Genomic DNA, 13,169 nt, shown 5'->3' with positions numbered 1-13,169 from the left:
GCATTGAACAGGTATTTTGTGTCGTTCTTCACAATGGAAGACACAAATAACATGCCAATAATAGATGGCAAGGACGGAAGAGCAGGTGAGGATCTAAAAATGATCATCATCACTGAGGAGGTAGTGATGGGTAAGCTAATGGGGCTAAAGATAGACTAGTCTCCTGGCCCTGATGGAATGCATCCCAGGGTACTAAAAGAGATGGCGGGGGAAATAACAAATGCGCTCATGGTAATTCCAGCAGATTGGAAAACAGAAAATGTGAATCCACTGTTTAAAAAGGTTAGGTGGTCTATAGACTGGACAGCTTAACTTCTGTAGTGAGGAAAATGCTTGAATCTATCAAGAAGGAAGAAATAGCAAGATATCTGGACAGAAATTGTCCCATTGGGCAGTCGCAGAATGAGTTCATGAAAGACAGGTCATGAAAGGCAAGTTTGACTAATTTATTGGTATTCTTTGAGGACATTGGCTTATAAGGAGAGACTGAGTAGACTGGGACTATAAGTTAGGTAACTTGAACATTCTGAATTCTCCCTCTGTGTACCCGAACAGGCGCCAGAATGTGGCGACTAGTGGCATTTCACAGTAACTTCATTGCAGTGTTAATGTAAGCCTACTTGTGACAATAAAGATTATTTTAGAAGAATGAGGGGGGAATTTTATAGAAACATAATTATGAACGGAATAGTTAAGATAAAAGCAGCGAGGTTGTTTCCACTGGCGGGTGAAACTAGAACTAGGGGGCATAGCCTCAAAATAAGGGGGAGCAGATTTAGGACTGACTTGAGGAGGAACTTCATCACCCAAAGGGTTGTAAATCTGTGGAATTCCCTGCCCAATAAGCAGTTTGAGGCTACCTCGTTTTATGTTTTTAAGGCAAAGGTAGATAGATTTTTGAACAGTAAAATTAAGGGTTATGGTGAACGGGCGGGTAAGTGGAGCTGAGTCCACAAAAAGATCAGCCATGATCTTATTGAATGGCGGAGCAGGCGCGAGGGGCCAGATGGTCTATTCCTGACCCTTGTTCTTATATTCTTATGTTTATATGTTCTTATTTTCATATATGTTTTCTATGTTCTTATTAATGATTAAATACTTGAAGGCGATATTTGTTTTACAAGGGTGTAAGTCCTTGAAGGAGTTTAACTTTATTGAATGGATTTTTTAAGAGTGAAGTCATGAGGGCAGCAAGGTGGTACAGTGGTTAGCACTGTTGTCTCACGGCGCCGAGGTCCCAGGTTTAATCCCGGCTCTGGGTCACTGTCCATGTGGAGTTTGCACATTCTCCACATGTTTGCGTGGGTTTCGCCCCCACAGCCCAAAGATGTACAGAGTAGGTGGATTGGCCAAGCTAAATTGCCCCTTAATTTGAAAAATGAATTAGGTACTCTAAATTATTTTAAAAAGAGTGAAGTCATGAATAGACAACTTTATTTTATTTTATCTCACTTTGGCTCCTTAGATCTGTTCATGTTGGATACTCAGTGGCACAATGGTTAGCATTGCTGCCTCACAGTGCCAGGGACCCATGCTCAATTCCAGCCTTGAGTCACTGTCTGTGTGGAGTCTGCACTTTGTTCCTGTGTTTGTGTGTGTTTCCTCCGGGTGCTCCGGTTTCCTAACCTGTGCAGGTTAGGTGGATTGGTCATGCTAAATTGCCCCTTCGTGTCCAGGGACATGTGGGTTAAATGGTGTTATCGGGTTGCAGGAATAAGGCGGCCGTGCAGACTCAATGGGCCCAGTGGCCTCCTGCACTGTAGGGATTCTATGAGTGGACAAGGGAGGTGTGAGTGCAAAGGATGATGGGTGGGGGCATGGGTTGGCATAAGTGGGCACTAAATTGATACAGGGCTAAAAATGGTCATGGTATACAGGTAGAGGGGCATTTAGCCCAACTATCTGTTTCCTTTTCGCTAACCAATTCTCAATTCATGTTAATATATTATCCCCTACACCATGAGCTCTTATCTTGTGTTGTAATCTTTGATATAGTGCCTTATCAAATGCCTTTTGGAAAGCTAAGCACATCACATCTACAGGTTCCCCTTTGTCAAGTTGCTTGCTGCTTCCTCAAAGAATGCTAATAAATTAGTTAAACAGTATCTCCCTTTCACAAAACCATGTTGTGGGTCTGTTTAGCACAGGGCTAAATCGCTGGCTTTGAAAGCAGACCAAGGCAGGCCAGCAGCATGGTTCAATTCCCGTAGCAGCCTCCCCGAACAGGCGCCGGAATGTGGCGACTAGGGGCTTTTCACAGTAACTTCATTGAAGCCTACTTGTGACAATAAGCGATTTTCATTTCATTTTCATTTCATTTGATGCTGCCTGGTTTCATTAGGTTTTTAAAAGAAAGATCCACCCCGGTACACAAAAGTAGAAATAGAACACCACTTTGCCCCGACAACCCACCCACCACCCATACCGTGGCAATGCCACCTCTGGGTACTGCCTGGACCAACTGGCTGGAATTGCATCAATTGACACCTTTGAAATGTTTGTCTGATTGGGCAGAGTTAGCTGAATTCTCAAAACTGGAATGATTGATCCCATCGCTGGGCTGAAATTGATCTCAAATATTAGCTTTAAACTAGGCGTCTGATGCTATGGGCCGGGATTCTTCAAAATCCCGGCTAAGTGGTGACGCCGTCGTAAACACCAAAGTGTTCCATGCCGGCGTCAACGGGCCTCTTAGCCCAGCGATTCAGTGGCCCACAGGGGGCCAGCACGGCGCCGGAGTGCTCCACGCAGCTTTGGCGCCGATGCGCAGCCCTTCATGCCGGCGCATGTCCGCGCATGGCAGGCGTTTCCGCACCAGCACATGCGCGTGGTGGCCGTTTCTGCGCCGCCACCGCACAACATGGCGGAGCCACACAGCGGGCCCGCGCAGAAGAAGGTAGCCCCCCCCCCCCCAGATCCCGCATGCCCGCCGATTGGTAGCCCCCAATCACGGGCCTGGCCGTCGTGGAGGGCCCCCAGAGTCTGATCCCCCCGCCCCGCCCACCAGGACGGCCACCGCGACCGCGGGTCCGAGCTCCCGCTGGGTGGGACCATATGTGAACCCGCCGGCGGAACTCGGCGGAGAAACGCTGTGGGGCCCCTTTCGACGGCTCCTGACCGTCGCAGCGTCGACTGCGCGCGCACGACTGCCGCCGGTTCTCCGGTCGCATGAGAATCGCATCCCGATGTCGGAGCGGTGTGGCGGGAATTTTCGGCGTCAATGCCGAGTCTCCGACCCGCTGTGGACTCGGAGAATCCCGGCCATGAGGTCTATTTCTGAAAGGTTTAAACTTTCAGCTGCGCTTGTGTGATATTCCCTGACACCCTACCTTATAATTTTCTTATCCTTTTTTCTACGTGTCTCCCAAAAGTAGTATTTTACACTGCAGTGGTACCACTAGCAGTTAGTGCCGGCAGCATAGTTTAAGAACTTGCACACCCCCAGGCCATTATTTTTCCATCTGTTAATTTATTGGGATAGAAAATCACCAGTGGAGGGGAGCGCAAATTGTTTTATGCAATCTTGGCGTGTATGAACTGTGCTGAAACAAAACAGTCCATTGAATAGCCCCGTGGCCACCAACCACTCTCTGGTACCTTTCTCGAGAGAGAGCATTCTTGATCACTGAGTTTAGTTATTGGCATTACAGCCAGTAACTGTCCCATCCTGACTTCTTGCCCACGCATACCCACTTTCAACCGAAATTACCAGGTAAAGATCAGGGCTGGTAATCTTTTTATTTTATACCCTTCAATAACCCCAGGAGTTGTTGAAGTTCACTGACACCCTGCTGGTAAAATGTAGACTAGGGATTTTTTTTAAACTGACATCTTGCAGTTGAAATTTGAAGCCTGCAATATTGGGTGGTGCAATCTCTTTAATCTAAACCATCAGAGCTGCTGTATTTGCATTTCATTGAATTTGTTTAATTTGCATACTGTTAATACGTAAATTACAGTTCTGACTCAGTCAGCAAACAGACTTAGGTGTGGTTTTCTTTCATGGAAAGATTGGCTGGACTAGTCTAAGAAATTTAGTTTTATACACCTGATCGACAGGGTAAATGTAATTTTAGTCATATGTGACTCAGCCAGATGATTTGTTGGTGAAAATGTGACCTTTGTTCCTTTCCTTGATAAATTGATGGATGTTCTGGATTTTTTTTTTAAGTGTGTGCATGCAGACTTGTAGCAAGTTTAGAAACATTGAAAATAATTAAGTTTCTTTATAAACCAAAGACAAGTTGTTAAAAAAATGTTGAGGAGCACATATACAATATTTATGAATATGTTTTATGTTCCGTTACAGGCCACTGATAGGGCTTTTGTGGACAAGATAAATAGTAGTTTCAAAGGGAATCCACACTTTAAAGTAGACCGAAGCCACAGTCCTGTATTTGCTGTGATACATTATGCTGGAAAGGTAAGTGTTGTGTTTTCTTTCACTTCGATGACCATACATCAATTGGAAATATTAGTTAACTGCAATAATATAATTTTACCAACAGCAAAGAACACATTAGTACGATGTGTATATTTTCCTCTTGAATCATATGGTGTTGTTCTGGACATTAGCAAGCAGGAACTTTGTGTACACTTTATTTTTAAAAATAAATTTAGAGTACCCAAATCTTTTTTCCCCAATTCACCTACTCTGCACATAATTTTAGGTTGTTGGGGTGAGACCCATGCAAACACGGGTAGAAGGTGCAAACTCCACACAAACAGTGACCCGGGGCCGGGATCGAACCCAGGTCCTTGGCGCCATGAGGCAGCAGTGCTAACCATCGCGTCACCTTGCTGCCCCCTTGTGTGTACATTTTTTAAAAAAAAGTTATTGATGAACATAAATGCCATGGGCAGAGTTCAGCATGCATCTGACCATCATTTGATGACACTATTGAATCTACATCCACAGGAAAAAGCTACTAGAGCTTCAAATCCTGCAAGATCCTTTTCAGAACAAATATATCTCAATATAGTATTAATGCGGAAAATATGTCATACAAACTGCCAGGAGCACTCGAGAATCTTGGTGTGTGGAATTGCTTGGACAGTGGGCGAGAAAAAGATTAGAATTCAAATATCAGTTTCAGCTATACAAAGAGTACAACACAGGAACAAGCCCTTCATCCTTTCAAGCCTGCGCCAAACATGATCCCTCCCTGAACTAAAGCCTTCTGCACTTCAGGGGTCCCTATCCCTCTATTCCCATCCTATTCATGTATTCGTCAAGATGCTTCTTAAACGTTGCTATCGTATCTGCTTCCACCACCTCCCCCAGCAGCGCATTCCAGGCACCCGCCATCCTCAGTTTAAAAAAACTTGCCTTGCACATCTCCTCTAAACTTTCCCCCTCGCACCTTAAATCTATGTCCCCTAGTAATTGACTCTTCCAGTCTGGGAAAAACGTCTGACTATCCACTCTATCCATTTATAAAGCTCCATCAGGTTGCCCCTCAACCTCCGTTGTTCCAGTGAAAACAATCCAAGTTTACCTCTGCTCATAGCTAATATGCTCCAGACCAGGCAACATCCTAGTAAACCTCTTCTGTACCCTCTCCAAAGCATCCACATCCTTCTGGTAGCGTGGCGACCAGAATTGTATGCAAATTTCCAAGTGTGGCCTAACTAAAGTTCTGCACAGCTGCAGCATGACTTGGCAATTTTTATACTCAGTGCTCTGACTAATGAAGGCAAGCATGCCATACACCCTTTTGACTACCCTATCCACCTGCATTGCCACTTTCAGTGATCTGTGGACCTTGTATGCCCAGATATCTCTGCCTGTCAATACTCCTAAGGATTCTGCCATTCCGACCTGTATTTGACCTTCCTGATTTAGATTTATTGTCACATGTACCGAGATACAGAGAAAAGTATTATTGCGTACAGTCCAGGCAGATCGTTCTATATATGAAAAACATAGGACATACGATAAATACATAATGTAAATACATAGACATGGACATCGGGTGGAGCATTCAGAGTATAGTGTTATAACAGTAGAGACAATGTGTAGAGAGACCAGTTCAGTCCATAAAAGAGCCATTCAGGAGTCTGCTATCAGTGGGGAAGAAGCTGTTTTTAAATCTGTTAGTGCTTGTTCTGAGACTTCTGCCCGATGGAAGAGAGAATAACCCGGGTGGGAGGGGTCTTTGATTGATTATGCTGCTCGCTTTCCCAAGACAGCGGGAGGAGCATGCGAGGCAGGTTCACGTGATGGACTGGGCTGTGTTCGCGCCTCTCTGTAGTATCTTACGGTCTTGGGCTGAGTAGTTGCCATACCAGACTGTGATACAGCCAGATAGGATGCTTTCTATGGTGCATCTGTAAAAATTGGTAAGAGTCAATGTGGACATGCCAAATTTCTTTAGTTCCCTGAGGCAGCGCTGTTGTGCTTTCTTGGTCATAGCTTTGATCTGCCTTTTTTCCGCCCAAGTCTCCAACCGATCAATATTCCGCTGTATCCTCTGACAATCCTCTTCACTATCCGCAACTCCACGAATCTTGGTGTCACCTGCAAACTTACTAAGCAGATCAGCTATATTTTCCTACAAATCATTTATATATACTACGAACAACAAAGGTCCCAGCACTGATCTCTGAGAAACACCACTAGTCACAGCTTTCCATTAGAAAAGCACCCTTCCACTGCTACCCTTTGTCTTCTATGACCAAGTCAGTTCTGTATCCATCTTGCCAGCTCACCTCTGGACCTCTCCTTCCCAAAACCGTGCTGCCCTTCACTAATAGTTCCATTTGTTTCCAAATGTGAGTACATCCTGTTCCTAATAATCTTCTCCAATCATTTCCCCACTCAGGACCTAAAACTCAGCAGCCTATAATTTCCTGGATTATCCCTACTACCGTTGTTAAGCAAAGGAATAACATTGACTATTGTCCAGTCCTCTGGGACCTCAACTGTAGCCAATGAGGATACAAAGATTTCCTTCCTTGCCTTCCACAGTATTCTTGGGTAGATCCCATCAGACCCTGGGGTCGTATCTGCCTTAAAGCTTTTTAAGATGCCCAACACCTATTTTTGATATCGACATGATACAGACTATCTACACACCCCTAGACTCCTCATCCACCAAGTCATTCTCTTTGATGAATACTGATGCAAAGTACTCAAATGTACTTCATGCATTTCCTCTGGCTCCACGTGTAGATTCCCTCCTCCTGTCCTTGAGTGGGCCAACCTTTTCCCTGGCTACCCGCTTTACTTTATATATGTATAAAATACCTTGGGATTCTCCTTAATCCTGTTTGCCAAGGACTTTTCATTACACCGTTCAGTTCCTGCCACTATTATTGTAATTAGCATTCCCCCAATTTAGCATCTTCACACGAGGGCTACTCTTATCCTTATCCACGAGTGCTTTCAAAAATACGGAATAATGATGACTGTTTGTTTATTTGTTCATGGGCCGTTGGTGTCGCCGGCTCGGCCAGCATTTATTGCCAATCCCTAATTGCTCTTGTGGGGGCAGTTAAGAGTCAACCACATTGCTGCGGATCAGGAGTCACATGTAGGCCAGACCAGGTAAGGATGGTAGATTTCCATCCCTAAAGGACATTAGTGAACCAGATGGTGTTTTACGACAATCAACAATGGTTTCATGGGCAGCACGGTAGCACAAGTGGCTAGCATTGTGGCTTCACAGCGCTAGGGTCCCAGGTTTGATTCCCCACTGGGACACCGTCTGTGCGGAGTCTGCACATTCTCCCCGTGTCTGCGTGGGTTTCCTCCGGGTGCTCCGGTTTCCTCCCATAGTCCAAAGACATGCAGGTTAGGTGGATTGGCCATGCTAAATTGCCCTTAGTGTCCAAAAAGGTTATGAAAATGAAATGAAAATCGCTTATTGTCACAAGTAGGCTTCAAATGAAGTTACTGTGAAAAGCCCCTAGTCGCCACATTCCGGCGCCTGTTCGGGGAGGCTGTTACGGGAATCAAACCGTGCTGCTGGCCTGCCTTGGTCTGCTTTCAAAGCCAGCGATTTAGCCCAGTGCTAAACAGCCCCTGCAGGAGGGGTTATTGGGTTACGGGGATAGGGTGGGAATGAGGGCATAAGTGGGTCAGTGCAGACTTGATGGGCTGAATGGCCTCCTTCTGCACTGTATGTTCTATGTTAATTAGACTTTTTAAATTCCAGATTTTTATTGAATTCAAATTTCACCACTTGCAGCGGCAGGTTTTGAACCTGGGTTCCCAGAGCATTATTGTTCCCGAAATGCTCCCTTACTGAAACTTCGACCACCCGGCCGTGCTCATTCCCCAAAACCAGGTCCAGTATGGTTCCTTCCCGATTTATATATGCAAGCCAACGGGAAGCTTGTTTTAACTTTTTTTTTTCTTTTGCTTGCCAGTGTCCTGAGAGATTGCTAATGCTGCAGCCAGATGGTGCAGTGTCACTTTTTTCCCTCTAGTTCATTTTTGGACAACGGGTTCCGATCCACACTGGATCTGTGCTGCCAAGATTTTCTGAGACTAGGTCCTGTGTTGTTGATGCTTGTTGGTGCTTTTATGACCTGAATGGAATGAATGAAGGAGCACCATCAGGCATCCCTCTCCAAGGAGATTAAAGGAATGAGCTACATTGTATTTATAATAGTGCCCATCACGCCCTTGGAACTTTCCAAAGCATTTCACAGCCAATTAATTACTTTTAAAGTGTGGTCACAGTTATTGTGTCAGCTTGCAGGGCAACCAATTTCCATCCAGCAAGGTCTCACTAACAGCGGGCATCCTGTCTTTGTGTTGTTGGAGAAATCCCTTCAAATAATGGGAGGGGACAGTTTATGTCCATTTGAGCAGTGAGATGGAACCTTGATTTAACACCTTGTCCAAAAGGCAGCATCTCTTAAGTATTGACCTAGATTAATGTGCCCATGACCTGAAAGAGGGGGAGAGTACCAGATTGTTTAGGATGGCAGGCGAGAGGAGTGTCATATTGAATTGAGAAGGCAGAGCAGAACGAGTGCCAGAACAAACTCTGTGGGTTGGAGATGAGAGTGCCTCTGTTAAAATGTGAGGAGTTGGCTTGTTCTGGACAAATTCATTTTTCAAGCGTCACCATTATAAACAGACTGCCTGGTCATTTACCCCATTGCTGTCTGATGGCCTTCGCTGTGCACAAATTGGAAGTCACGAAGCTTCCAAATTTATAACCATGACTACGTTTCAAAAACGCTTAACTGACTTCAGAATACCATAAAGTCATGAAAGGGCAGCACAGTAGCATAGTGGTTAGCACTGTGGCTTCACAGTGCCAGGGTCCCAGGTTCGATTCCCTGCTGAGGCACTGTGCGGAGTCTGCACATTCTCTGCGTGGGTTTCCTCTGGGTGCTCCGGTTTCCTCCTACAGTCCAAAGACGTGCAGGTTAGGTGGATTGGCCATGCTAAATTGCCCTTAGTGTCCAAAAAGGTTAGGAGGGGTTATTGGGTTAGGGGGATAGGGTGGAAGTGAGGACTTACGTGGGTCGGTGCAGACTTGATGGGCCGAATGGCCTCCTTCTGCACTGTATCATAGAATTTACAGTGCAGAAGGAGGCCATTCGGCCCATCGAGTCTGCACCGAGTCAACACCTCCATCCTATCCCCATAACCCAGTAACCCCACCCAACACTAAGGGCAATTTATCATGGTCAATCCACCTAACCTGCACATCTTTGGTCTGTGGGAGGAAACCGGAGCACCCGGAGGAAACCCACGCACACACGGGGAGGATGTGCAGACTCCGCACAGACAGTGACCCAAGCCAGAATCGAACCTGGGACCCTGGAGCTGTGAAGCAATTGTGCTATCCACAATGCTACCGTGCTGTATGTTCTATGTTCTAAAGAACAAAGTTAAAGTTCTTTCATTTCTGTGATCTTTATCTAGAAAGTGTAAAATGCCTTTGTGAACTCATGTGGTGAGGTTGGTTCTGCAAACAACTGTTGCAAACCGTTAGCTCAAAGACTGCAGTACCGACCGGACAGCTAAGAATGGATAGTAAATGCAGGCAATTCAGCATTACCCAAATCCTGAGAATATTATTTGTGAAATAAAAAAGATCATATTCCCACCCTTCCTGTTTAGGATAATTTTCGTTTTGTACCATCAAATGTTCAACTACTTCGACATTTTTTGAGATGCCTATGGGCATTAAGTTGCTAATCTTGATTCACGATTACATGGTTAGAATTGCACTCTGGGGCAGCACGGTGGCACCGTGGTTAGCATTGCTGCCTCACGGCGCAGGGGTCCCAGGTTCGTTCCCAGCTCTGGGACACTGTCCATGTGGAGTTTGCACATTCTCCCCATGTTTGCGTCGGTTTCGCTCTCACAACCAATTCATTTTTCCAATTAAGGGGCAATTTAGAGTGGCCAATCTGCCTATCCTGCACATCTTTGGGTTGTGGGGTGAAATCCACACAAACACGGGGAGAATGTGCAAACTCCACACAGACAGTGACCCAGGGCGAAGATTGAACCTGGGACCTCGGTGCCGTGAGGTAGCAATGCTAACCACTGTGCCACCTGTCATGTTATTCACCCTGGGGTAACACGGAAAGCAGACACTAAACTTAGACATTGGTTCAATACGATTTATTGAACTTCTGTAACAGTGCACACAGCTTGCTGTGGGTTGACACTCTACTACTCTAAGTGTGCTAGCTATAACTAACTAGACCAGACTAGCTTTGAGCCACATGTAGAAGGTGCTAACTGATATATACACCCTGAGTGATGATGCCTTGTTTGTTTTGTAGTGGGAAACTCCCCCTTTAGTGTTCTGTCTGGTGATTGGTTGTGTTCTGTCCTGTGTGTTGATTGGCTGTACTGGGCGTCTGTCACTGCCTATCTGTATCTCATTATGTGCATGAGTGCATGTCACGACACCACCGTGCTGTCCCAAACTTATACATTTTTGTTTCCAAGTAAGGGGCAATTTAACGTGGTCAATCCACCTAACCTGCACATCTTTGGGTTGTGGGGGTGAAACCCACACAGACATGGGGAGAATGAGCAAACTCCACATGGACAGTGACCCAGGGCCAGGATTCGAACACCGCAGCCCAGTGCTATCCACTGTGCCACATGCCACCTTAACTTATACACTTTAATAAGATCAACTCTCATTCTTCTAAGCGCCGTAGATACAGACCAACCTGTCGTAACCTTTCCTCTTAAGATAGCACCTCCATCTCTGGTGTTAGTAGAGTGAACCTTTTCTGAATTGTTTCTAATACAATGATATCCTTTCTTATGTAGGGAGACCAATACTGTACTCCATTTGTGGTTTTACTGACATGCTTTATAGCTGTAACAAAACCTCTCTACCTTTTTTTACTCCGTAAGAAATCTTACAACAGCAGGTTAAAGTCCAACAGGTTTGTTTCGATGTCACTAGCTTTCGGAGCACTGCTCCTTCCTCAGGTGAATGAAGGGGTATGTTCCAGAAACATATATATAGACAAATTCAAAGATGCCAGACAATGCTTGGAATGCGAGCATTAGCAGGTGATTAAATCTTTACAGATCCAGAGATGGGGTAACCCCAGGTTAAAGAGGTGTGAATTGTGTCAAGCCAGGACAGTTGGTAGGATTTTGCAGGCCAGATGGTGGGGGATGAATGTAATGCGACGTGAATCCCAGGTCCCGGTTGAGGCCGCACTCATGTGTGCGGAACTTGGCTATAGGTTTCTGCTCGGCGATTCTGCGAGCGCGACCTGAAGGCCACCTTGGAGAATGCTTACCCGGAGATCAGAGGCTGAATGCCCTTGACTGCTGAAGTGTTCCCCGACTGGAAGGGAACATATTTTTACTCCATTTCCCTTGCAAAATGGCAACATTCCATTTCTCTAATGTTTTGTGATTCGTGTACTAAGACACCCAGACCTCTCTGTACTGCAGAATTCTGCAATCTCTCCACTTAAATAATATATTGCTTTTCTATTCCCCCCTACCAAAATGGCCAAGTTCACATATTCCGACCTTACAAGCCATCCGCCAAATGTTTGCTCATTCACCCATCTATATCCCATTGCAGATTATTTATGTTCTCTTTACAAGTTACCCTCCTACCTATTTTTGCAAAATCAGAAAATTTAGCAACCATACATTCCACCCCTTCATCCAAGTCATTGATATAGATTGTAAATAGTTGAGGCCTCAACACTTGATCCCTGTGGCACTCCACTATTTAAAGTTTGTCAACATGAAAAAAGACCTATTTGTTTCCTTTTAGCTAACCAATCTGCTATGCATGTTAAAATATTACCCCCTACACCATGAGCTCTTATCTTGTGTTGTAATCTTTGATGTGGCAACGTATCAAATGCCTTTTGGAAATCCAAGTACACCACATCTGCAGGTTACCCTTTGTCAAGTTGCTTGTTGCTTCATCCAAGAACGCTAATAATTAGTTAAACAGTATTTCCCTTTCACAAAACCATGTTGATGCTGCCTGATTGCATTAAGATTTTCTAAGCGGTTTCCAGAACCTAGGGAACGTTGGAAATTTACAACCAATGTACCTATATCTCTGTAGCCATTTCTTTTAAGACCCTAGGATGTAGACCATCAGATCCAGAAGACCATTCAGACTTTAGTTCTAATAATTTTCTCAGTACCCTTTGTAGCCACCTGAGTTGGCCAAATCCCAATTTAAAATGGCGAACGGCAAAGGCTGAAGGGAAATTCAGCCAACTCGGGCAGAAAGCAGCAGGTGCAAGTTTGCTGTGTATTTCACTCTGCAAAGGCCCAGACAGCATCAATACTAGCAGCTATCTGCATAATAATGTAGCAACCATCTACATACTAATAAGCAATCCCGGGGAACAATAGCAACATTTGGGACAAACAAAACTAAGCCAGACTCCCCGGCGGCAGCAGGAGCCAACACAAAAGAGGTTAACGGACACCTCAAGACCGCCCATCGATCAGGGAACCGCTCCAGTATTGGAGAAATCAATCCAAGTGATTGGAACGAAGTCCAATCACCTAGAACCAGGTACAGGGTCCGCCCCGAAAGGCGGGAAGCCCCTGGGGACTATAAAGTTAAGCCCCCAAGTTCAAATCGTTCTTCTTGACTGAGTCACCCAGCAACGCGAACCAACTGTGACCGGTTCAACGGCCGCCGAGAGATCGTAAGTCTTAAGTCAATGCTCGCTACGAG

The 13,169-nt window shown here is 45.3% G+C and overlaps 1 protein-coding gene across 3 annotated transcripts in view; it reads left to right on the top strand.

Moving 5' to 3' along the window:
* Positions 1 to 13,169, top strand: part of LOC140409085 (myosin-IIIb) — a 250,058-nt gene that overhangs the window by 132,361 nt on the left and 104,528 nt on the right. For all 3 annotated transcript variants that reach the window (XM_072497187.1, XM_072497186.1, XM_072497184.1), the window contains exon 14: positions 4,310 to 4,423. In XM_072497187.1, the coding sequence (XP_072353288.1) occupies positions 4,310 to 4,423 (114 nt within the window). The remainder of the gene's footprint in view (positions 1 to 4,309; positions 4,424 to 13,169) is intronic.

This window comes from Scyliorhinus torazame, chromosome 3 (assembly GCF_047496885.1).
Source record: "Scyliorhinus torazame isolate Kashiwa2021f chromosome 3, sScyTor2.1, whole genome shotgun sequence".
Taxonomy (NCBI): Eukaryota; Metazoa; Chordata; class Chondrichthyes; order Carcharhiniformes; family Scyliorhinidae; genus Scyliorhinus; species Scyliorhinus torazame.
Note: the sequence above shows the minus strand (reverse complement) of the source record. Positions and strands in the feature narration are given on the sequence as shown.